Genomic DNA, 22,650 nt, shown 5'->3' on the forward strand with positions numbered 1-22,650 from the left:
ACATTTGCAAGGAAATCGAAGCTGGAACTTAGCTCCCATCTGTACTGTCTCTTGTTTCATCATCAGGAATTTTTTCCTCCGTTCCTGTGTGGTTCTTGATACATCTGGAAATAGTTGAAATCGTTCACCCAAAAAAACCATAGAGGAGGTTTGTCTCAGATATTGCCTCAGGATAGCTTCCTTGTCCGCCAAAAAGACAAAAGATACCAATAAAGTGGATCTATACTCAACCACCTCTTGTGACTGCTGGAGCAACGCGGATACATCCAAATGTTCCAAAACTTTTTCAGTGAGCTCTTTATCCTTTTCCTTAGGTGCTCGAGCAGGTATCATATAAAGTTTTTGTATTGGGGGAAAGTTCGTCTCAGAATAATTGAAAATTTCCTTCAACAGCTTATGAAACATGTCTCTTAATGGGGTGTATTTAACAAAGGGAAAGTTCAAAAACCTCAAGTTTAGATTTCTAGCCCCATTTTCTAAATTTTCAATCTTCCTATGCATCAAGTCCGCATTTTGGAACAGTTTACACTCTTGTTCTTTCAGTGAAGAGATGGTTATCTCACATTGCTTTAAATTGCTAGCTTGAGAAGCCAAATTAGTCTGAAGAGATTCTATCTTTAAAGTGTTAGCTTGAGAACTAGAAACAAAAGTTAAACATATTTTGTGTAAAGATTCCATCGCCCCCCACAAAGACTCCAACGTCACCTTAGGTGGCTTCTCCAGGAGTTGCAGTGCAGGTCCCAGCTGTCGATCCGCCATCTCCTGTGCAGTTCGGGCTTCCACCTGGATGTTATCCATGTTACCCCTACTCCTGGGGGTGTATGTTTGGCTCGGGTCTTCGCTGGAAAAACTCAGCGGGAACAGCGTAGCGTCGGAGGAGTGCTCCTTCCCCAAGACCGCAGCTTCGAGTTCGGGCTACTGGACGGGACTTCCTCCAGCGTCACTTCCTACTACACGAGGCAAACGCGGGCTTCTTGGGCTGAGTGATAATTCACTCTCCTGGCCAAGGATCCTCTCTGCCTCGGCTAACGGATCGCCCAAATTAGCGACGAAGACGGTGAACTCCGTAATCAAAATTTGCCCTCGAGGAGGTATCGTGGAGGGTAAGGAGCTTTTACCTCCCCTCATCTTTCCCTTCCTTTTGGGCATAGTTTAAAGAAGAAAATAAAGAGATTAGAAAAAACACCATCTGAGGTAGGATCGCCACGTCCTAACCTGACGCCATCTTGAATCAGTCCCCCAATCAGGCCTTTCTTATGCAGAACACTGCCCCTGCTCACCTCTCTGATAGGGGTGATGAGGCCTCTATGCTTAAGCGCCCTCGGGTGGATCTTCCACCCCCGGGGGACTCAGTCTCCTCTGATGTGGATGACGGCAGCGTGTCTGAGTTCTCCCAGAGATCCTTAGCGGACTCTATGGAAGAGACTGATCCTCGCTCGGATGGAGCGGACGACCCCTCTGCAGCGCGGCTTTTTCGCTCGGCTGATTTGCCCAACCTGCTTGTGCAGGCCTTGAACATTTTGAAGATTGCCTCTCCGGAGGAAGGCCTTCTCTCAGCCTCTACTGGCTCCGCCATTTTGCTGGGAACAAAGCGCCCGCCTAGAACCTTCCACGTTCATGAAGCCATGCAGACCTTAATTTCAGCGCAATGGGATGCCCCTGAAGCGAGCCTGAAAGTAGCCAGGGCTATGTCCCGTCTGTACCCCTTGCCTGAGGGGGAACGGGAAGCCTTTTGTCTGGCCCACGGTAGACTCCTTAATCACTGCCGTGACTAAGAAAACGGCGCTGCCGGTGGAACGTGGCACTGCCCTGAAGGACGCTCAGGACAGGAGAATGGAGGCGGCCTTAAAGTCGTCCTTTGAGGCGGCCGCTCTGAGTTTGCAAGCCTCGGTTTGCGGCTCCTACGTGGCTAGGGCATGCCTGACTGTTTTGCAGCGGGCTTCCCCCTCGGATCCTTCCTGGAGGGTGGAATGGCCGACCCTGGAGTCGGGTTTGGCCTACTTGGCAGACTTGCTGTATGATGTTTTGAAAGCCTCGGCCAAAGGTATGGCTCAGGCGGTCTCTGCGCGGCGGTGGCTCTGGCTTACGCATTGGTCTGCTGACCATGCCTCTAAATCTTGCCTAGCCAAGTTGCCTTTTAAAGGCAAGCGGTTCTGTGGGGACGAGCTGGACAAGATCGTGATGGAGCTTGGCACGTCCAAGGGCAAGAGGTTGCCGAAGGTCAGGACTCGGGCCAGCAGTGCCCGTCCTGGTTCCTCTAAGGGCCAACTCCAGGAAGCCCGTCGGTATTGCCCGGGCAAGTCGGCCTCCTCTGCCTCCGCTTCCTTCAAACGGAACTTCTCCCCCAAGCAGCATTCCTTTCGCAGGGACCGCCGTCCCGGAGGTTCGTCCTCCGGCCCACCCCCAGGGTCGCGTACCCAATGACGGGGACCAGGTCCATGGCCCAGTGCAGATAGGAGGAAGGTTGTCCTCGTTTCTGGGCGAGTGGACCAGGGTAACTTCAGACACTTGGGTTCTGGAAGTCATCAGAGACGGCTACAAGCTAGAGTTCTGCTGATCCCTAAGAGATGGGTTTGTAAACTTTCCTTGCAAGTCCCAGGTCAAAGCAGCTGCCGTGCAGCAGACTTTGAACAACCTGATCCGCCTGGGCGCGGTGGTCCCGGTGCCAGTAGATCAGCTTGGCAAGGGGCGCTACTCCATTTACTTTGTAGTGCCAAAGAAAGAAGGTTCTGCTCGGCCTATTCTCGAACTCAAGGGAGTCAATCGGGCCTTGAAAGTTCGGCACTTCCGGATGGAAACCCTCCGCTCCATAATAGCTGCGGTGAAAAAGGGAGAATTCCTGGCCTCCCTGGACATCAAGGAAGCTTACCTACATATTCCCATCTGGCCGCCTCATCAGCGCTTTCTGCGCTTTGCAGTACTGGGCCGAACCTTCCAGTTCAGAGCCCTCCCGTTGGGGTTGGCTACGGCTCCACGGACCTTCTCCAAAGTAATGGTGGTCAAAGCGGCTTACCTCCACAAGGAGGGAGTGCAAATCCATCCCTATCTGGACGACTGGCTGATCCGAGCCCCTTTCTATGCGGAGTGCGGGAGAGCTACTGACAGGGTCATTGCTCTTCTGAGCTCCCTGGGATGGGTCATCAACTGGGAGAAAAGCCAGCTGCGCCTGACTCAGTCCCTGGAGTATCTGGGAGTTCGATTCGACACCCAAGTGGGCAGAGTGTTCTGGCCAGACAACCGGAGCGTCAAGCTTCGGACCCAGGTGGACCAGTTCCTAGCCTCCTCTACTCTTCGAGCTTGGGACTATGTGCAGCTGTTGGGCTCCATGACGGCCATGATGGAGGTAGTGCCCTGGGCCAGGGCTCATATGAGACCACTACAGTACTGTCTTCTGCGGCGGTGGACTCCAGCCTCGGAGGATTACGCCGTACGCCTTCCTTTGGATCCAGCGGTGCGAAAGGCGCTGAGCTGGTGGCTGAGGCCGGGCAAGCTGTCCGCAGGAATGCCTCTTACGACCCCGGAGTGGGTTCTCGTCACGACGGATGCCTGCTTGACGTGCTGGGGAGCCCACTGCCTGGGACGGACAGCGCAGGGGCTCTGGTCTCCTGCAGAGACGAAATGGTCCATCAACCTCCTGGAACTCCGAGCCATTCGGTTGGCACTTCTAGAGTTTCTCCCGGTACTGGTGCTGAGGCCTGTGCGGGTCCTGTCGGACAATGCCACGGCTGTGGCCTATGTCAATCGCCAGGGAGGTACCAGGAGCGCCCCTCTAGCCAAGGAGGCCATGAGGCTATGCCTGTGGGCGGAAGCGAATCGAACAGCTGTCGGCGGCCCACATTGCGGGAGTCATGAATGTCAAGGCGGACTTTCTCAGTCGCCATACCTTGGATCCCGGAGAGTGGCAACTGTCTGCTCGGGCGTTCTTGGACATCACGAAATCTGGGGCCGGCCGAGCCTGGATCTGATGGCGTCCTCGGCCAATTGCCAAGTGCCGCGTTTTTTCAGCAGAGGACGGGACCCTCGATCTCTGGGAGTCGATGCTCTTCTCCAGCAGTGGCCGGCACAGGAGCTTCTCTACGTGTTTCCGCCCTGGTCCATGATGGGCAGGATGCTAGGCCGGGTGGCAAAGCATCCGGGCCGGGTGATCCTGGTGGGTCCGGATTGGCCCAGACGTCCCTGGTATGCGGACTTAGTCAGACTCTCAGTGGACGGCCCTCTGCAGCTGCCAGCGGAGCGGGGCCTCTTACATCAGGGTCCCGTGGTGATGGAGGATCCCTCCCCCTTTGGTCTTATGGCCTGGCTCTTGAGTGGAAGCGGCTGAGGAGGAAGGGCTTCTCAGACAAGGTCATCGCCACTATGCTGAGAGCGAGGAAGCGCTCTACTTCTACCACTTACTCCAGGGTTCGGCGTACCTTTGCGTCGTGGTGCGAGGCAGGCTCTGTATCGCCCTTTACTGCTCCAACATCTTCAGTGTTGGCGTTCCTGCAAGAGGGGCTGGAGAAAGGCCTGTCGCTCAGTTCGCTGAAAGTCCAGGTGGCAGCTCTAGCTTGCTTCAGGAGTCGTCTGAAGGGGGCTTCCCTGGCTTCACAGCCAGATGTGGTACGCTTTCTCAAAGGAGTTAATCACCTGCACCCCCCTCTGCACTCGATAGTGCCTATGTGGAATCTCAATCTGGTGCTACGGACCTTGCAGAAGCCGCCCTTCGAGCCCTTGCCAAGGGCATCGCTGAAGGATCTGACGTTGAAAGCGGTCTTCCTGGTGGCTATCACATCAGCCAGAAGAGTTTCCGAGCTCCAGGCGCTCTCGTGTAGAGAGCCGTTCCTGCGATTCACTGAGGCAGGAGTATCGATTCGCCCAGTGCCTTTCTTCCTGCCCAAGATTGTTTCTCGATTCCATGTGAATCAGCAGCTTTACCTACCCTCCTTTCGTAGGGAGGGTTACCCAGAGGAGTACTCTGCGCTCAAACACCTGGATGTTAGACGGGTCATCATCAGATACATGGAAGTGACCAATGATTTCCGGAAGTCTGATCACCTGTTCGTGCTGTTCGCAGGCCCTCGTAAGGGTCGGCAGGCATCTAAGCCTACGGTGGCACGTTGGGTCAAGGAGACGATCGCGTCAGCTTATGTGGCAGCAGGGAAGATTCCGCCTATTCAGCTGAAGGCATACTCTACTAGACCACAAGCAGCCTCGATGGCAGAGTCCAGATCTGTCTCCTTGGAAGAGATTTGCAGAGCGGCTACTTTGTCGTCGGCTACCTTCTCACAACATTACCGCTTGGATGTGGCTGCTCGGGCCGAGGCCCAGTTTGGGGCTTCAGTGTTGCGTTCAGGGATTTCCATGTCCCGCCCTGGGTGAGTACTGCTTCGGTACATCCCACCAGTCTATGGATTGATCGGCTTGATGATAGGGAAGGTAAAGTTATGTATCATACCTGATAATTTTCTTTCCCTTAATCATAGCCGATCAATCCATAGCCCCTCCCAGATATCTGTATTGTTTGTGTTCTGGTTATATTTCAGGTTCAAATTCAGTCTTCATTTCCTGTTCACGAGGACTTTGTGTTCAAGTGCTTCCAATTGAAGTCTCTTCGAGTTGAGACGATTTTGTGTTACAGTGAGCTGCTGCTTCCTCTCCCCCTGTTTCGGCGGTGGCTGGATTGATAACTAAATTATGCCGGCGCTCCCTCCCGCTTCGTGCGGCTGTAGGGTAGCTTTGTATCCCTCCCGCTTCGGTGGCGTTAGGGTAAGCCAGCTCCTCCCGCGGTTACGGTAGCGGATAAGCCAGTTCCCCCCGCGTTGGCGGGTGTGGTTTCCCTCCCACTGCCCCGGCGGTGGTGCGCTGGAATATTTCCCCTCCCCCGCTTCGACGGTGGTGAGCTGGGCAGTGTGTCCCTTTGTGGGTGTAATTCTCTAAGTGCTGAGTCCTGCGGATGGAGCTTTGATATCGACATACTGGGGAATTTCCAGCAGCACATGACCACATATAGGGAGGCAAAAGATTGCTCTCTATCTCCACCTGCTGGTAGATGGACACAACCCACCAGTCTATGGATTGATCGGCTATGATTAAGGGAAAGAAAATTATCAGGTACTAGTACAAAAGGCCCGTTTCTGACACAAATGAAATGGGCGCTAGCAAGGTTTTCCTCGGAGTGTGTATGTTTGGGAGAGTGTATGTGAGAGTGACTGTTTGAGAGTCTGAGTGAAAGTGTGAGTGTGTGTGTGTGAGAGAGAGAGTGAGTCTGGGTGTGAGTGTGTTTGTGAGAGAGTGTGTGAGAATGAGTGTGTGCAAGTGTGTATGTGAGACACAGTGTGAGAGAGAGAGAGTGTGTGTGTGGGCGAGAGAGAGTGTGTGTGAGAGACACAGATTCTCTGTGAGAGTGAGTGTATGAGACCAAGCGAGTGTGTGAGTGACTGTGTGGCACATAGAGAATGAATGTGATACAGTGTGAGACAGAGTGTGTGAGAGTGAGAGTCAGAAAGACATTGTATATGAGAGAGAGTGTGAGCCCTGCCCTCCAATCCATGCCCGTCTGTCCCCTGCCCCCTCCATTCATCCTTTTCCAGCAATTCCCTTCTCTCCGTGAGCCCTGCCCTCCCAATCCATGCCCATCCATGCTCCTCTGTCACCTGCCCCCTCCATTCATCCCTATCCAGCAATTCCCCTCTCTCCCTGAGCCCTGCCCTGCAATCCATATCCATCCATGCCCATCTGTCCCCTCCATTCATCCCTATCCAGCAATTCCCCTCTCCCTGAGCCCTGCCCTCCCAATCCATGCCCATCCATGCTCCTCTGTTACCTGCCCCCTCCATTCATCCCTATCCAGCAATTCCCCTCTCTCCCTGAGCCCTGCCCTGCAATCCATATCCATCCATGCCCATCTGTCCCCTCCATTCATCCCTATCCAGCAATTCCCCTCTCCCTGAGCCCTGCCCTCCCAATCCATGCTCCTCTGTTCCCTGCCCCCTCCATTCATCCCTTTCCAGCAATTCCCCTCCCTCCCTGAGCCCTGCCCTGCAATCCATATCCATCCATGCCCATCTGTCCCCTCCATTCATCCCTATCCAGCAATTCCCCTCTCTCCCTGAGCCCTGCCTTCCCAATCCATGCTCCTCTGTTCCCTGCCCCCTCCATTCATCCCTTTCCAGCAATTCCCCTCTCTCCCTGAGCCCTGCCCTCCCAATCCATGCCCATCCATGCTCCTCTGTCCCCTGCCGCCTCCATTCATCCTTTTCCAGCAAGTCCCCTCTCTCCCTTCCATGACCCCCCCTCGCATCCATGCTCCTCTCTCTCCCATGTCCCAGCCTGGCCCGCCCTCTTCTCCCCCCCCCCTTCGCATCCATGCCCCCCCCCCCCCTTCGCATCCATGCTGTCGTTTCTCCCCTGCCCTCCCGCTCCCATTGTTCAACTTTACTGCCCACCCTCTTCTCTCCCCCCAACATCCCTTTTTCTTTCTTCTTTTTAAATTTACCTCCGTGGCGGTTCCGGCAGCGCAGCGTCAGGGAAGGAGGCGGCGCTTCCGACGTCTAGCCTTCCCTTAGCTGTGTTCCGCCTTCTTCTGACGTCATCCTTGACGTCAGAAGAAGGCGGAACACAGCGAAGGGAAGGCTAGAGACGTCGGGAGCGCTGCCTCCTTCCCTGACGCTGCGCTGCCGGAATTGTTTGTTTTTTTTCCGGCCTCGACGTCATGACGTTTGACGCGAGTGCGGGGCAGAGACGGCTGGCTGGCTTCACACCACGAATCCACGAACCCTACAGGGAGTGTTTGAGTGGCTTCAGAACGTTGTCTTCAGAACGTTCACGGTGCGTTTTATATTAGATGATACATAATTTTACCTTTTTTCACCCAATGAATAGTTAAGCTCTGGAACTCATTTCCAGAGAATGTAGTAACAGTGGTTAACCTATCTGGGTTTAAAAAAGATTTCGACAAGTTCCTGGATGAAAAGTCCATTCTCTGCTATTGAGAGAGAGACAAGGAAGCCACTGCTTGCCCTGGGATTGGTAGCATGGAATGTTGCTTCTGTTTGGGTTTCTGTCAGGTACTTGTGATGGACAATTGGTCTGATCCAGTATGGCTCATATTCGGGTTTTCAGGTTTTGTACAAAATATATACGAGATCTATAGACATACAGTGGAAGTAGTACGTGCAAATGGATCGCATACTTTGTTGAAATCCTGAAAACCCAACTTAGCTATGTTCTTCAAGAACAGAGTTTGAGCACATCTGATTATGAGAGCATTATTTTTGGTTTGGGGGTTTTGTTTTATTTTGTGTTCTGTTTTTTTTTGGTGTGTATGTTTTAAACTGTATTTTGTCAGCTGGTAACAGGATGTCAGGGAGGATGTTAGAGGGCATGGTAGGTCTGAAGTAACTGACGTAAGCAAAACTCAAGTTAATAAATGAATGATTACAATGATGTCTGATTATGGCTTTAGAAATTATTTGGAGTAATTAGTATGAAAATGTGCCAGTTCTTATATTGACTGTTGAGTGATATGTTAATATTATATAGTCATAAAAAATAGCATAACCTTAGCATTGCTTCAAGGATGGCTTTTCATATTATTTTATAATTGAAGATTCTTACTTTTATATCACTTATTTGTTAAAGAACGTCCCTGAGCTACCAGACACTACCGAGCACTTTAGGACTGATTTGTCCCGTGACTTGGCAGCCTTGCATGAAATGTGTGTAGCACATTCGGATGAACTTCGAACACTCAGTAATGAGCGTGGTGCACAGCAGGTAAGAAACTCTAATCATTACTTTAAAACTGTTCTTTCACAACAAGGATCACAACACTAAGAACCAATAAAAAGAGACGCAGCATCTAGGATCCCAGCCGAAAAACTCACAGACCAGTGTTTTTTAAATTTATCTTATAAGCCATATCATTTGGAACATGCAGAATCTTAAATGCTATTTATTCACCTTTCATTGCAAAAAAATATATATTTTTAATTTTTGAAATTTCTAAAAAGTAAATCAAGCAAATCGTGTACAGAATAACTGAATCAAGTAGATACAGAATTGCTAATAGGAAAATAAAATATGAAGTAATGAAGAAATAAACATCTTTGTTTAGCTTATGTCTTCAGTATTGAGAGTTCCAATTTTAATAATAATGGAGGAATAAGAAAAGAAATATTAACTTTCAAAAGGAAAGGATCCCAGTATATGAGCAGACTACACTCACAAATCCCCAGCTGGGTGAGGTCTCCCCAGAGAGGCCTTAGTGGCCAAGGAAATAGTCAAATGTTTAGGTTCCCAGAAGACACACTTTGCAGAAAACAAAACCATGACATATTTACAAGGGAATTTTAGGTAAACTTTTGCAGCCATGTGGAGCACTTAAGAGTGAAGAAGCAAAAATTGTTTTCTGTACTTCTGGTCTCCCTTGAAATATCAAAAACACATGTATCTTCTTTCCCCTAAACAAATTCTTAGCATTACAGTTGTGTTAATAGTATGACCAAATATAAGCATTAATACCATAGAAGCCAGCTCTGTGGGTGCTCTGGGTGCTTGAGCATCCCTAATATTGAACAAACTCCTTGACTCTGTCCAGGAAGAGATAATTTCCACTGGTTTAGCACCGCCAATCATTTTGAAAAGTTGGCTCTTACGATAAACAGTAAATGAGGTAAACTTGGAGATTGGCAGAACTATACACAACAGTATAGTAGAACAATCATACAGTAGTGTGAGAAGTATTTACCCCATCCTGATTTCCTCTTTATCAGTTTTCTAATCTTTAAACATAATAAATTGTCATTATTTGGGAATCTATAGTTATCCAACACCCATGTGAAAAAACAAATTTAATAACGGTTACACCACCTGTAACAGCAATAATTGCAACCAAAAGCTTCTTATAATTTGATGTCACATTGCTGTTGAGTAATCTTAGGCCACTCTTCTTCATAGAATTGCTTTTATTGAGACACATTGGTAAGCTTTTGTGCATGAACTGCTTGTTTCATGTCCCGCAGCAGAATTTCAGAGTAGACCAAATCAAAATTTAATTTTGTTTCTCCTCAGCAGCTGAGATGTAGGATGTAGAATATAAGAATATAAGCGTTGCCATACTGGGACAGACTGAAGGTCCATCAAACCCAGCATCCTGTTTCCAACAGTAGCCAATCCAGGTTACAAGTACCTGGCAAGATCCCAAAACAGTACAGTACATTTTATGCTTCTTATCCTAGAAATAAGTAGTGGATTTTCCCCCAGTCCATCTTAATAATGGTTCTCCGAGGACAAGCAGGCTGCTTGTTCTCACTGATGGGTGACGTCCACGGCAGCCCCTCCAGTCGGAAACTTCACTAGCAAAGGCCTTTGCTAGTCCTCGCGCGGCCGTCTTCCCGCCCGAACCGGCTCATGTTCGTCAGTCTTCTTTTGTCCGCGCTCGGTACGGTCGTGTTTGCGCCGTTCGCGCCCCATAAGTTGATCCTCGCGCGTCTTTTTGACTTTCGCTTATTAAAAAAAAAAAAAAAAAAAAGGATTTCGGAGAAGGGCCTTTCGATCTTTTTCCCCTTCCCGTATTTCCAGTTTTTTGCCCCATTAAGTTTTCTTTCGTTTTCGGGGTAGGCCCTTTTGAGGCCTCGGGTCGAGTTTTTTCTCCCTCTCATTTTGGTGCCTTACCGCAATTACGAGTTTTGATTTCGCCGGCGTGATTTTTCCGCCCATGTCATCGAAGTCTCCCAGCGGCTTGAAGAAGTGCACCCAGTGCGCCCGGGTAATCTCGCTCACTGATAGGCACGCGTCGTGTCTTCAGTGTCTGGGGGCTGGGCACCGCCCGCAGGCCTGTAGTCTTTGCGCCCTTTTACAAAAAAGGACTCAGGTAGCGAGATTGGCCCAGTGGAACGTGTTGTTCACGGGCTCTTCATCGGCATCGGCACCGGGAGTATCGAGTGCATCGACGTCGACAGCGTCAAGACCTCCGCCCTCGGCCGCGACTGTATCGATTGCATCGAGGCATCGACCCTCTGCATCGTCGGGCCGAGACATCGGAAGGCAGCGTCGGTGGTACCGGGACCTCCACTAGTGCTGATGTCGTTGGACGGTGGTGCTTCGACTGGAGTGCAGGTGAGGGCTGTCCATTCCCCTGCTGGTGGCGGTGAGCCTTCGGGTGGGTCTCCCCCTACCCTGAGGGCTCCTGTGGTACAGCCTCCCCGAGACCGACCTTCTTCGGCCTCGGCCCCGAGGAAGTGACGGCTGGATCCTACGTCCTCCTCGTCGGTACCGGGAAGCTCCGGTGACATGCTTCGTTTGAAAAAGTCAAAGAAGCATCGACACAGGTCTCCTTCCCGCGTCGGTACCGAGAGCTCTGGGTCGCTGAGGAAGTCGGCACCCAGTAGGCATCGGCACCGGGAGGACCGCTCACCCTCTGTTCAGGAGGTGTCGATGCGCTCCACCTTGGACAGCCCAGAACAGCCTCCACGCCCGAACAGACTCTGACTTCGACACCTGCATCGGCTTCCATGTCTTTCTCCACAGCCGCCCTCTACACAAGAGTCTCCGGGCCGTTCTCCCAGAGATCCTGGGAGAGCTGTTGCGCCCTTCCCCTCCGGTACCGGGGGTGCTTGCGCCACCGGTACCATCGAGTGAGGCGCCGGCTGGCCCCTTGCCCGGGGTGAGGTCTCCAACATCGGTGCCGCTTGCGGTACCGACTCCGGTCGCCTCCCAGGAAGGCTCCCCGATGACGTCGGCAGAGGGAGCTTCGCCGGTGCGGGCGAGGGAGTCTACCTCTTGACGCTCACACCGTGGCCGTGTTTCCACGGAGTCGAGCCGGGCACGGCTTCAGACACAGGTTCATGAACTTGTGTGTGATACCGATGGTGAGGCCTCGTGGGAGGAGGAGGAGGACATCAGATATTTCTCTGACAAGGAGTCTAATGGCCTTCCTTCTGATCCCACTCCCTCCCCTGAAAGGCAGCTTTCTCCTCCCGAGAGTCTGTCTTTTGCGGCCTTTGTCCGGGAGATGTCTACGGCCATCCCCTTCCCTGTGGTTGTGGAGGACGAGCCCAGGGCTGAAATGTTTAAGCTCCAGGACTATCCTTCTCCACCTAAGGAAGCGTCCACAGTACCCATGCATCATGTCCTAAAAAAGACATTGCTGGTGAACTGGACCAAGCCTCTAAGTAATCCCCACATTCCCAAGAAGATCGAGTCCCAGTACCGGATCCATGGGGACCCAGAGCTGATGCGCACTCAGTTGCCTCACGACTCTGGAGTTGTGGATTTGGCCCTAAAAAAGGCTAAGAGTTCTAGGGAGCATGCTTCGGCGCCTCCGGGCAAGGACTCTAGAACCTTAGACTCCTTTGGGAGGAAGGCCTACCATTCCTCTATGCTCGTGGTCAAAATTCAGTCTTACCAGCTCTACACGAGCATACACATGCGGAACAATGTGCGGCAGTTGGCGGGCTTGGAGGACAAGCTCCCTCCTGAGCAAGCAAGCCATTTCAGGAGGTGGTCAGGCAGCTTGAAGGCGTGCAGAAAATTCCTGGCCAGAGGGGTATATGATACCTTTGATGTTGCGTCCAGGGCCGCTGCTCAAGGTGTGGTGATGCGCAGACTCTCATGGCTGCATGCCTCCGACCTGGAGAATAGGATCCAGCAGCGGATTGCGGACAATATTTTTGGAGAGGTCGAACAGGTGGTAGAGCAGCTCCACCAGCGGGATACCGCTTTCGACAAGTTCTCCCGCCGGCAGCCTTCAGCTTCTACCTCCACAGGTAGACGTTTTTATGGGGGAAGGAAGACTGTTCCCTACTCTTCTGGTAAGCGTAGGTACAATCCTCCTTCTCGACAGCCTGCGGCCCAGGCTAAGCCCCAGCGCGCTCACTTTCGTCAGCAGCGTGCGCCTCAGCAAGGCCCCTCAGCTCCCCAGCAAAAGCAAGGGGCGAGCTTTTGACTGGCTCCAGCAGAGCATAGCCGACATCAACGTGTTAGTGCCGGGCGATCTGCCGGTCGGGGGGAGGTTAAAAGTTTTTCACCAAAGGTGGCCTCTCATAACCTCCGATCAGTGGGTTCTTCAAATAGTCCGGCAAGGATGCACCCTCAATTTGGCCTCCAAGCCTCCAAATTGCCCACCGGGAGCTCAGTCTTACAGCTTCCAGCACAAGCAGGTACTTGCAGAGGAACTCTCTGCCCTTCTCAGCGCCAATGCGGTCGAGCCCGTGCCATCCGGGCAAGAAGGGCTGGGATTCTATTCCAGGTACTTCCTTGTGGAAAAGAAAACAGGGGGGATGCGTCCCATCCTAGACCTAAGGGCCCTGAACAAATATCTGGTAAAGGAAAAGTTCAGGATGCTTTCCCTGGGCACCCTTCTTCCCATGATTCAGGAAAACGACTGGCTATGCTGTCTGGACTTGAAGGACGCCTACACGCACATCCCGATACTGCCAGCTCACAGACAGTATCTGCGATTTCAGCTGGGCACACGTCACTTCCAGTACTGTGTGCTACCCTTTGGGCTCGCCTCTGCGCCCAGAGTGTTCACGAAGTGCCTGGCTGTAATAGCAGCGGCGCTTCGCAGACTGGGAGTGCATGTGTTCCCTTATCTCGACGATTGGCTGGTGAAGAACACATCCGAGGCAGGAGCTCTACAGTCCATGCAGATGACTTCGCCTCCTGGAGCTACTGGGGTTTGTGATAAATTATCCAAAGTCCCACCTTCTCCCAGTGCAGAGACTAGAATTCATAGGAGCTCTGCTGGATTCACGGACGGCTTGTGCCTATTTCCCAGAGACGAGAGCCAACAACTTGTTGTCCCTCGTCTCGCGGGTACGAGCGTCCCAGCAGATCACAGCTCGGCAGATGTTGAGATTGCTGGGCCACATGGCCTCCACAGTTCATGTGACTCCCATGGCCCGCCTTCAAATGCGATCTGCTCAATGGACCCTAGCTTCCCAGTGGTTTCAGGCTGCTGGGGATCTAGAAGACGTGATCCATCTGTCCATGAGTTTTCTCAAATCCCTGTATTGGTGGACGATTTGGTCCAATTTGACTCTGGGACGTCCTTTCCAAATTCCTCAGCAACAAAAAGTGCTGACTACGGATGCGTCTCTCCTGGGGTGGGGAGCTCATGTCGATGGGCTTCACACCCAGGGAAGCTGGTCCCTCCAGGAACGCGATCTGCAGATCAATCTCCTGCAGTTACGAGCGGTCTGGAACGCTCTGAAGGCTTTCAGAGATCGGCTGTCCCACCAAATTATCCAAATTCAGACAGACAACCAGGTTGCCATGTATTACATCAACAAGCAGGGGGGCACCGGATCTCGCCCCCTGTGTCAGGAAGCCGTCAGCATGTGGCTCTGGGCTCGCCGTCACGGCATGGTGCTCCAAGCCACTTATCTGGCAGGCGTAAACAACAGTCTGGCCAACAGGTTGAGCAGGATTATGCAACCTCACGAGTGGTCGCTCAATTCCCGTGTAGTGCGACAGATCTTCCAGGTGTGGGGCACCCCCTTGGTAGATCTCTTTGCATCTCGAGCCAACCACAAAGTCCCTCAGTTCTGTTCCAGGCTTCAGGCCCACGGCAGACTGGCATCGGATGCCTTCCTCCTGGACTGGGGGGAAGGTCTGCTGTATGCTTATCCTCCCATACCTCGAGGCACCATGATTCTGATCGCTCCTTTTTGGCCACGTCAGATCTGGTTCCCTCTTCTTCTGGAGTTATCCTCCGAAGAACCGTGGAGATTGGAGTGTTTTCCGACCCTCATCACACAGGACGAAGGGGCGCTTCTGCATCCCAACCTCCAGTCTCTGGCTCTCACGGCCTGGATGTTGAGAGCGTAGACTTTGCCTCTTTGGGTCTGTCAGAGGGTGTCTCCCGCATCTTGCTTGCTTCCAGGAAAGATTCCACTAAGAGGAGTTACTTCTTTCTATGGAGGAGGTTTGCCGTCTGGTGTGACAGCAAGGCCCTAGATCCTCGCTCTTGTCCTACACAGACACTGCTTGAATACCTTCTGCACTTGTCTGAGTCTGGTCTCAAGACCAACTCTGTAAGGGTTCACCTTAGCGCAATCAGTGCATACCATTACCGTGTGGAAGGTAAGCCGATCTCAGGACAGCCTTTAGTTGTTCGCTTCATGAGAGGTTTGCTTTTGTCAAAGCCCCCTGTCAAACCTCCTACAGTGTCATGGGATCTCAATGTCGTTCTCACCCAGCTGATGAAACCTCCTTTTGAGCCACTGAACTCCTGCCATCTGAAGTACTTGACCTGGAAGGTCATTTTCTTGGTGGCAGTTACTTCAGCTCGTAGAGTCAGTGAGCTTCAGGCCCTGGTAGCCCAGGCCCCTTACACCAAATTTCATCATAACAGAGTAGTCCTCCGCACTCACCCTAAGTTCTTGCCAAAGGTTGTGTCGGAGTTCCATCTGAACCAGTCAATTGTCTTGCCAACATTCTTTCCCCGTCCTCATTCCTGCCCTGCTGAACGTCAGCTGCACACATTGGACTGCAAGAGAGCATTGGCCTTCTATCTGGAGCGGACACAGCCCAACAGACAGTCCGCCCAATTGTTTGTTTCTTTTGATCCCAACAGGAGGGGAGTGGCTGTGGGGAAACGCACCATATCCAATTGGCTAGCAGATTGCATTTCCTTCATTTACGCCCAGGCTGGGCTGGCTCTTGAGGGTCATGTCACGGCTCATAATGTTAGAGCCATGGCAGCGTCGGTAGCCCACTTGAAGTCAGCCACTATTGAAGAGATTTGCAAAGCTGCGACGTGGTCATCTGTCCACACATTCACATCTCATTATTGCCTGCAGCAGGATACCTGACGCGACAGTCGGTTCGGGCAGTCAGTACTTCAGAATCTGTTCGGGGTTTAGAATCCAACTCCACCCCACTAGGCCCATGTTTATTCTGTTCCAGGCTACACTCTCAGTTAGTTGGATAAGTTGTTAGGTCAGTCTCAGTTATGTCCTCGCCGTTGCGAGGCCCAATTGACCATGTTTGTTGTTTTGAGTGAGCCTGGGGGCTAGGGATACCCCATCAGTGAGAACAAGCAGCCTGCTTGTCCTCGGAGAAAGCGAATGCTACATACCTGTAGAAGGTATTCTCCGAGGACAGCAGGCTGATTGTTCTCACAAACCCGCCCGCCTCCCCTTTGGAGTTGTGTCTTTGTCTTGCTACATATGGGACTGACGAACACAAGCCGGTTCGGGCGGGAAGACGGCCGCGCATGCGCGGTGCGCATGGGCGCGCGAGGACTAGCAAAGGCCTTTGCTAGTGAAGTTTCCGATTGGAGGGGCTGCCGTGGACGTCACCCATCAGTGAGAACAATCAGCCTGCTGTCCTCGGAGAATACCTTCTACAGGTATGTAGCATTCGCTCTTATGGACTTTTCTTTTAGGAAGTTATCCAAACCTTTTTTAAACCCTTCTAAGCTTAACTGTTTTTACTTCATTCTCTGGCAACAAATTCCAAAGTTTAATTACACATTGAGTGAAGAAGTATTTTCTCCGATTTGTTTTAAATTTACTACTTTGTAGCTTCATTGTATGCCCCCTAGTCTTAGTATTTTTGGAAAGAGTAAACAAGCAATTCACTTGTTCCCGTTCCACTGTACTCATTGTTTTATAGATCTGTCATGTCACCTCTCAAACATCTTTTCTCCAACCTGAAGAAGCCCTAACCGCTTTAGCCTTTCCTGATAGGGATGTCATCTCATCTCCTTTATTATTTTCGTCACCCTTCTCTGTACCTTTTCTAATTCCACTATATCTTTTTTTAGATGTGATGACCAGAATTGCACACAGTATTCGAGGTGTGGTCACACCATGGAGCAATACAAAGGCATTATAACATCCTCATTTTTTTCCCATTCCTTTCTTAATATCTATTTGTTTCACTGCCGCCACACACTGAGCAGAGGGTTTCAACGTATCATCAACGATGACACAGAGATACATTTCCTAGTCGGTGATGCCTAATGTGGAACCTTGCATCACGTAGCTATAAATTTGGTTCCTCTTTCCCACATGCATCACTTTGCACTTGCTCACATTAAACATCATCTGCCATTTGGATGCCCAGTCTCCCTGTTTCATAATGTCCTCTTGTAATTTTTCACAATCCTCTTGCGATTTAACAACTTTGAATAACTTTGTAGCGTCAACAAATTTAATTACCTCGCTCCCATCTCTAGATCATTTATAAATATGTTAAAAAGCAGCAGTCCCAGCACAGACCCTTGCAGAAGGCCACTATGTACCCTTCTCTATTAAGAATACTGACCGTTTAACTCTACTCGGTTTTCTATCTTTTAACCAGTTTTTAATCCACAATAAAATACTACCTCCTATCCCATGACTCTCCAATTTCCTCTGGAGTCTTTCATGAGGTACTTTGTCAAATGCCTTTAGAAAATCCAGATACACAGTATCAACCGGGTCACCTTTATTCACATGTTTGTTCACCCCGTCAAAGAAATGTAGAGTGGTGAGGGAAGATTCTCCTTCACTAAGTCCATGTTGGCTTTGTCTCATTAATCCATCCTTTAGAATATGCTCTCTTGCCCGGCACTGATGTGAGGCTCATCAGTCTGTAATTCCCTGGATCACCTCTGGAACCTTTTTAAAAATCGGCGTTACATTGACCACCCTCCAATCTTCCAGTACCATGCTTGGTTTTAAAGATAAATTCAGTATTACTAACAGTAGTTCTGCAAGTTCATTTTTCAATTCTAGCAGTACTCTGGGCAGAATATAGAGTTGTTTTGTGTGTTGAATCATTGTCTTGCTGCATAACCCATTACACTTCAGCTTCTGCTCACAGACGAATGACTGGACATTCTCCCTAAGAATTTTATGGTACAGTGCAGAATTCATGGCTCCTTCAATAATGACAAGTTTTCCAGGTACTGAGGCAGCAAAGCACCCCCACAGCGTCTTACTACTACCACCATGTTTGTTGGTATCATGTTCTTTCTTTGAAATGTTGTATTTGTTTTACACCACATAATGGGACCTGTGTTGCCCAGATAGTTTACTTTTGACTCGTCTGTCCATAGAAAAGGCTTGTGGGATCATCCAAGTATGTTTTGCAAAGTGAGATGAACATTGATTCTACTCTTGGATAGAAGCAGTTTCTGCCGTACTACTTTCCCATTAATCCCATTTTGATCCAGTCTTTCTTATTCTGGAGTCATGAGCTAAAGAGGCTTCCAGTTCTCTGGATATTCTTTTATGAAGTTTGTGACTTTATGGATGAGTTGTTGCTGTACCCATGGAGTCATTTTGGCAGACCTGCCACTCCTGGGAAGATTCACTACTGTTATACGTTTTCTCCATTTGGAGATAATTGCTCTCACTGTGGTTTAAGGGAGTCCTATTAACTTTAGAAATGGCTTTGTAACCCATTTCAACAAATTTTTCCCATCTCTTCTGGAACTTCCGTTCATCATGGTATAGTAAGCTTGTAGAAACTTTGTGGCGACTACTGCATTCTCATGGTAAGGTTGTAGTGAGGCTGGGATGGCTACAGTGAAGCTTGGCTGTTTGATCAGCTGAATCTAATCAATTATATTTGGTCAATTGGAGTAACTGAGGGGGCAGTTGCACCCATACATTCATATGATCTGCCTCCGCTCTTACATTAAAACATACTGTCCAAGGGTTATTCTGCAAAGATTGATATGTTCAGAATATAATCTGTGTTTTTCCTTATTCCATTAGAAAAGCAGCATTTTGTAATGTTTCAGTTCTTCTGATTCAGCTAAATAATTTCTAAAGCATATAGTTCTTTTCACTACAGTTTGCCCGCACCTGCTGCCATCAGGAAGTAATAAAAATAAGTATGTACAAATAATCTTGCAGGGGGTTCAAATCTAGATCTTCAGAGGTCCTCCTGATGTTAACAGATGTCACAAGCTGAGCAGATTCAAAGAAAACACATTTGCCAGTATGATACTTAACAAAACATTTACATGGATGTTTGAGAAAAAAAAAGCAAAGCACCCGTTTGAAAGTACTCCAGGCCTTAACAACAGTAATTACTTCCTTATGTGAGTTTCCCTAGTTGTCAGAAACAATCTGTACAGTACAAAAAGGAACTATCATGATGCTTAAATGTAACAACCTGTCTTTCTGCACTTGAGTACTATGGTCACTAATGTTGTGTAAATCAATTTGTTTTTTAATAAGGAGGTAACATCCAATGAATCCATTGTTTGACCCATATCTTGCTGACAATCCCCAAACATCATCTTAAATGTAAATTGATACATTGTTGAAAGAGGGAAATGATGCCTCTGGAGCCTTCAAAACATCAAATACGTTTCAAAAATCCCTTGAAAAAATACAAGAGGCACAATAACCTGAAGGTGAAGGTTAATTTTTAGTAACATTCTCTAATGCCTCAGTCTTGTTTTAAGTTAGTGATATCCTTAGTCACCACATTTAACTCCTGGGAAAACTGAAGTCTGGTTCTAAAATTCTCCATTTGTATCTGTCTAATATCCTCAGCTTTTATCTTGAGCTCAGTTTCCTATATTTTTACAGATCACAATTTGAGGCACAAGAGCTTGACCCAGCTCTGGTATTGCCTGCCATATGGTCTCAAAGGGAAAATTATTTTGGGCATACCAGAGAGAATTCATGAAAAAAAAGGAGCACTCTTGGACCAACTTGGATCGTTCACAGCAGTACCGTATACTTCTGTTGCTTGGATTTCCCTCAGTCTGCGCTTCTGTCGCAGTAGTCTCACCTTCGGGACACCCAGATTCTGTATATTCAACAGTCTCTCCCATTCACTTGAGGTATCTTCTGTGGGGAGATCAATAAAATTTTCTCTGTGTTCCCCCCTAAAGCTGTTGTCATTTCCATATCATCCCATGATGCAGCTTCTCAAAGCAGGCTGTAGAGGCACCTGCTGTTCAGGGAGGTCTTCATCCCAAGGTATAGCACTAACTCCCTGGCCTCAGTGTTGATACAGCTGGGCGGGTTTCTGAAATTGCTTCCTGTATCTCAGATCTTTAAAAAGATTTCCGTAAAGGACTACCAGGGTTCAAAGGGGAAAATACAAGTACAGCTGTGGTGTCTTTACAATCTTGAGCAGGATTTGAACTCCAGCATCCCTGGTCCTCAGCCCACTGGGTTTTAACCACTAGTCAGCAACTTTATCCTTTGAGAGATTATTTTTCTTTGAAGATTTTTCTCGTCCATTTTTTTTGTTGTTTCTTTTTCCATCTGCATTTCAGGAAATGTTGAAATTTAAATATGGAGCTTTAACTGGTGAAAAATATCATTGTGGGTCTCTGTATGAAATCCACTGCAATACTTATGGGTGGTGATCACTAAAGCTTAGTTTGTACTAATAGACAATAATATGTATTAAGAGCTGCCTAAGAATAAAATTAGTAGTATGACATTTAGTATACACTAATGTCTACTGTCACATGCTAAGCTGTAGAAAACACGGCTGATTGTGTGTTGTTTTCTAAGCCTGAAAAGAAGCTTCATGTGTACTGTATTCAATTGGTATGATATGTTAAATAGGTCTTTGAGTAACAAAAATTCACGGAAAAAGTATTCTTTCTTATGATGGGACAAAATTATTAATATTGCAATTAAAATAACACGCCTCCTCTGTTTTATTTTACAGCATGTTCTCAAGAAACTTCTGGCCATTACAGAACTTCTTCAGCAGAAACAAAACCAGTATTCAGCAGCTAACAACATCAGGTAGCAGTCTTCTACCAAGAATTCTGCATAAGTCCAGCATATCCAAGCTGGAAATTCACAGTATCACTTCTTCCTCTTGCCAAAAACAGCACACTTCCACGTTCACAGTGTTGTATGAACTATGCAAAAGTAGACGTTCTGCTGTTGAATTGTGCCAGGAGCCAATTAAGCTATTTGTGCAGGATAATTGCACTTTTCCACTTTGAAACAATTTTTACAGACCTCTGAGCCTTGGTATATTGATTGCCTTCTACAAAGCAAGATGGTGCGATATGCCTTGAACTCTGAAACATTTTCAATACATTAGATTGCCAAAGTATTGCTGTCTACCATAAAGTAAAGAGCTGGCACAAGAAAAAAAAACCCTGTTCATATATTTTGTCAGTTGTGTATAAATGGGTTACAGGTTGTTTTTATACTGTAATTTAAGTGGTAGGAGTTGTTGCTCCAAGACTATTTGATCAACTTATTTTGTAGTTACAATTTTTAAACTGACATAACTGTAAAAACAATCTTTGCTGTACATGTTGGAAAAAAATTATATAAAATAGCAATACTGTTGCTGGAATTGTTTATAAAGAAAGTATACAGAATGGGTCATGCTGGGTTTATTTTTAATGTATCACTGATTCTGTTAAAATAATTTTTCCATCCAAACCAAGTATTCTGCAAAGCTTTTGTTAAAATGTTTACTACAGTCAATTTGAATGCAATAATTTTATTGATGTATCGGACATGCATGTATTCATTAAACCATTTTGTTAAAGTATTAGCTAGTTGGTCGTTGTGTAATTAGAATATCTATTTCTTTATAGGCTTCTGGAATTTGCAGGTGAATGCTTAAAATATTTTGAAAATGTTTATTTTTAACCTTTCCTCCTATTTTGAATCCATATTCATTGTGATGTATTCAGCACAGAAGTTAAACAGATAAAAGGTGGAAAAATATAGCCTTGCCTTACTCCTTTGTCTGTTGATAACCAATCTGTTTTACCATTCTCTTTCTTGACTTGCTTTTTGTCCAGAATAAATATTTCCTCAGAGTAGTAAGGTATTCAGGAACACCCATTTTAATATGATCAATTCATTTGAATTGCTTAAATATTTCTGATCTGTTCACAGACATATGGGACCGGGAGTGGAACTGAGTACCCTATTTCTGATTGTGTTTGTTTAACATTGACCCAATACGGTGTCTTGTAAGCCACATTGAGCCTGCTAGTGTGTGGGAAAATGGGGGATGCAAATACTGCAAATAAATAAATTGTAGAATGCAAATAGGAATGGAGGTGAGGTAGACCTTGAATGATTTTTTCAGAAGACTCTTCATGATGAGTTACCTAAGCTAAAAGTAGACAAAGCATTGGGGCTAGCTGGAATACATCCAAGGATACAGAAGGAACTTAAGGAAGTTTTGGGGTGGGAAGCTCCACTTTCCTGCCAAATGGTCAGAAGACCTGGAGAAGGATGAGTGTTGGTTCCTCTCTACAAAAACAGGAGGAACTACAGACCAGTTAGCAGATTAATAGAAATGCTTCTAAAAACAGAGGATGGCAGGACCTGCGGCAGCATTTACTAGAGATAAAGCTGATTCAATTCTTTGACTAGGTAACCAGAAATTTGGATAAAAGGAGAGCACATCCTTCTGGCTTTTGCCATCACCTTTTCTACCTGTGTGACAACCTTAAGATTGTCTGATGTGATCACCTCCAAGTCCTGTTCTTCTTTTGTACACAGAAGTACTTCACCCCCTACACTGTACAGCTCCCTCAAGATGTTGCAGCCCAGATGCATGATCCTATATTTTTTAGTATTAAATGTTAGCTGCCAAATTCTAGACCATTCTTCAAGCTTCACTAGATCTATCCTCATGTTATCCATTCCTTCCTTTCTTCTGAAAGTGGTATTAGCATTTCATCTCAACCAATGTGGAACTTTTGTCCTTTTG

The 22,650-nt window shown here is 48.1% G+C and overlaps 1 protein-coding gene across 1 annotated transcript in view; it reads left to right on the plus strand.

Annotated features, from left to right (window-relative positions):
* The window catches only part of RASA1 (RAS p21 protein activator 1), a 385,986-nt gene extending 364,974 nt beyond the window's left edge, over window positions 1-21,012 (plus strand). The window contains exons 24-25 of the mRNA XM_030193361.1: window positions 8,620-8,754; window positions 20,623-21,012. Coding sequence (XP_030049221.1) covers window positions 8,620-8,754; window positions 20,623-20,706 — 219 coding nt within the window. The 3' untranslated portion in view covers window positions 20,707-21,012. The remainder of the gene's footprint in view (window positions 1-8,619; window positions 8,755-20,622) is intronic.
* The last annotated feature ends 1,638 nt before the right edge of the window (window positions 21,013-22,650 follow it).

Source organism: Microcaecilia unicolor, chromosome 2, assembly GCF_901765095.1.
Source record: "Microcaecilia unicolor chromosome 2, aMicUni1.1, whole genome shotgun sequence".
Classification (NCBI taxonomy): domain Eukaryota; kingdom Metazoa; phylum Chordata; class Amphibia; order Gymnophiona; family Siphonopidae; genus Microcaecilia; species Microcaecilia unicolor.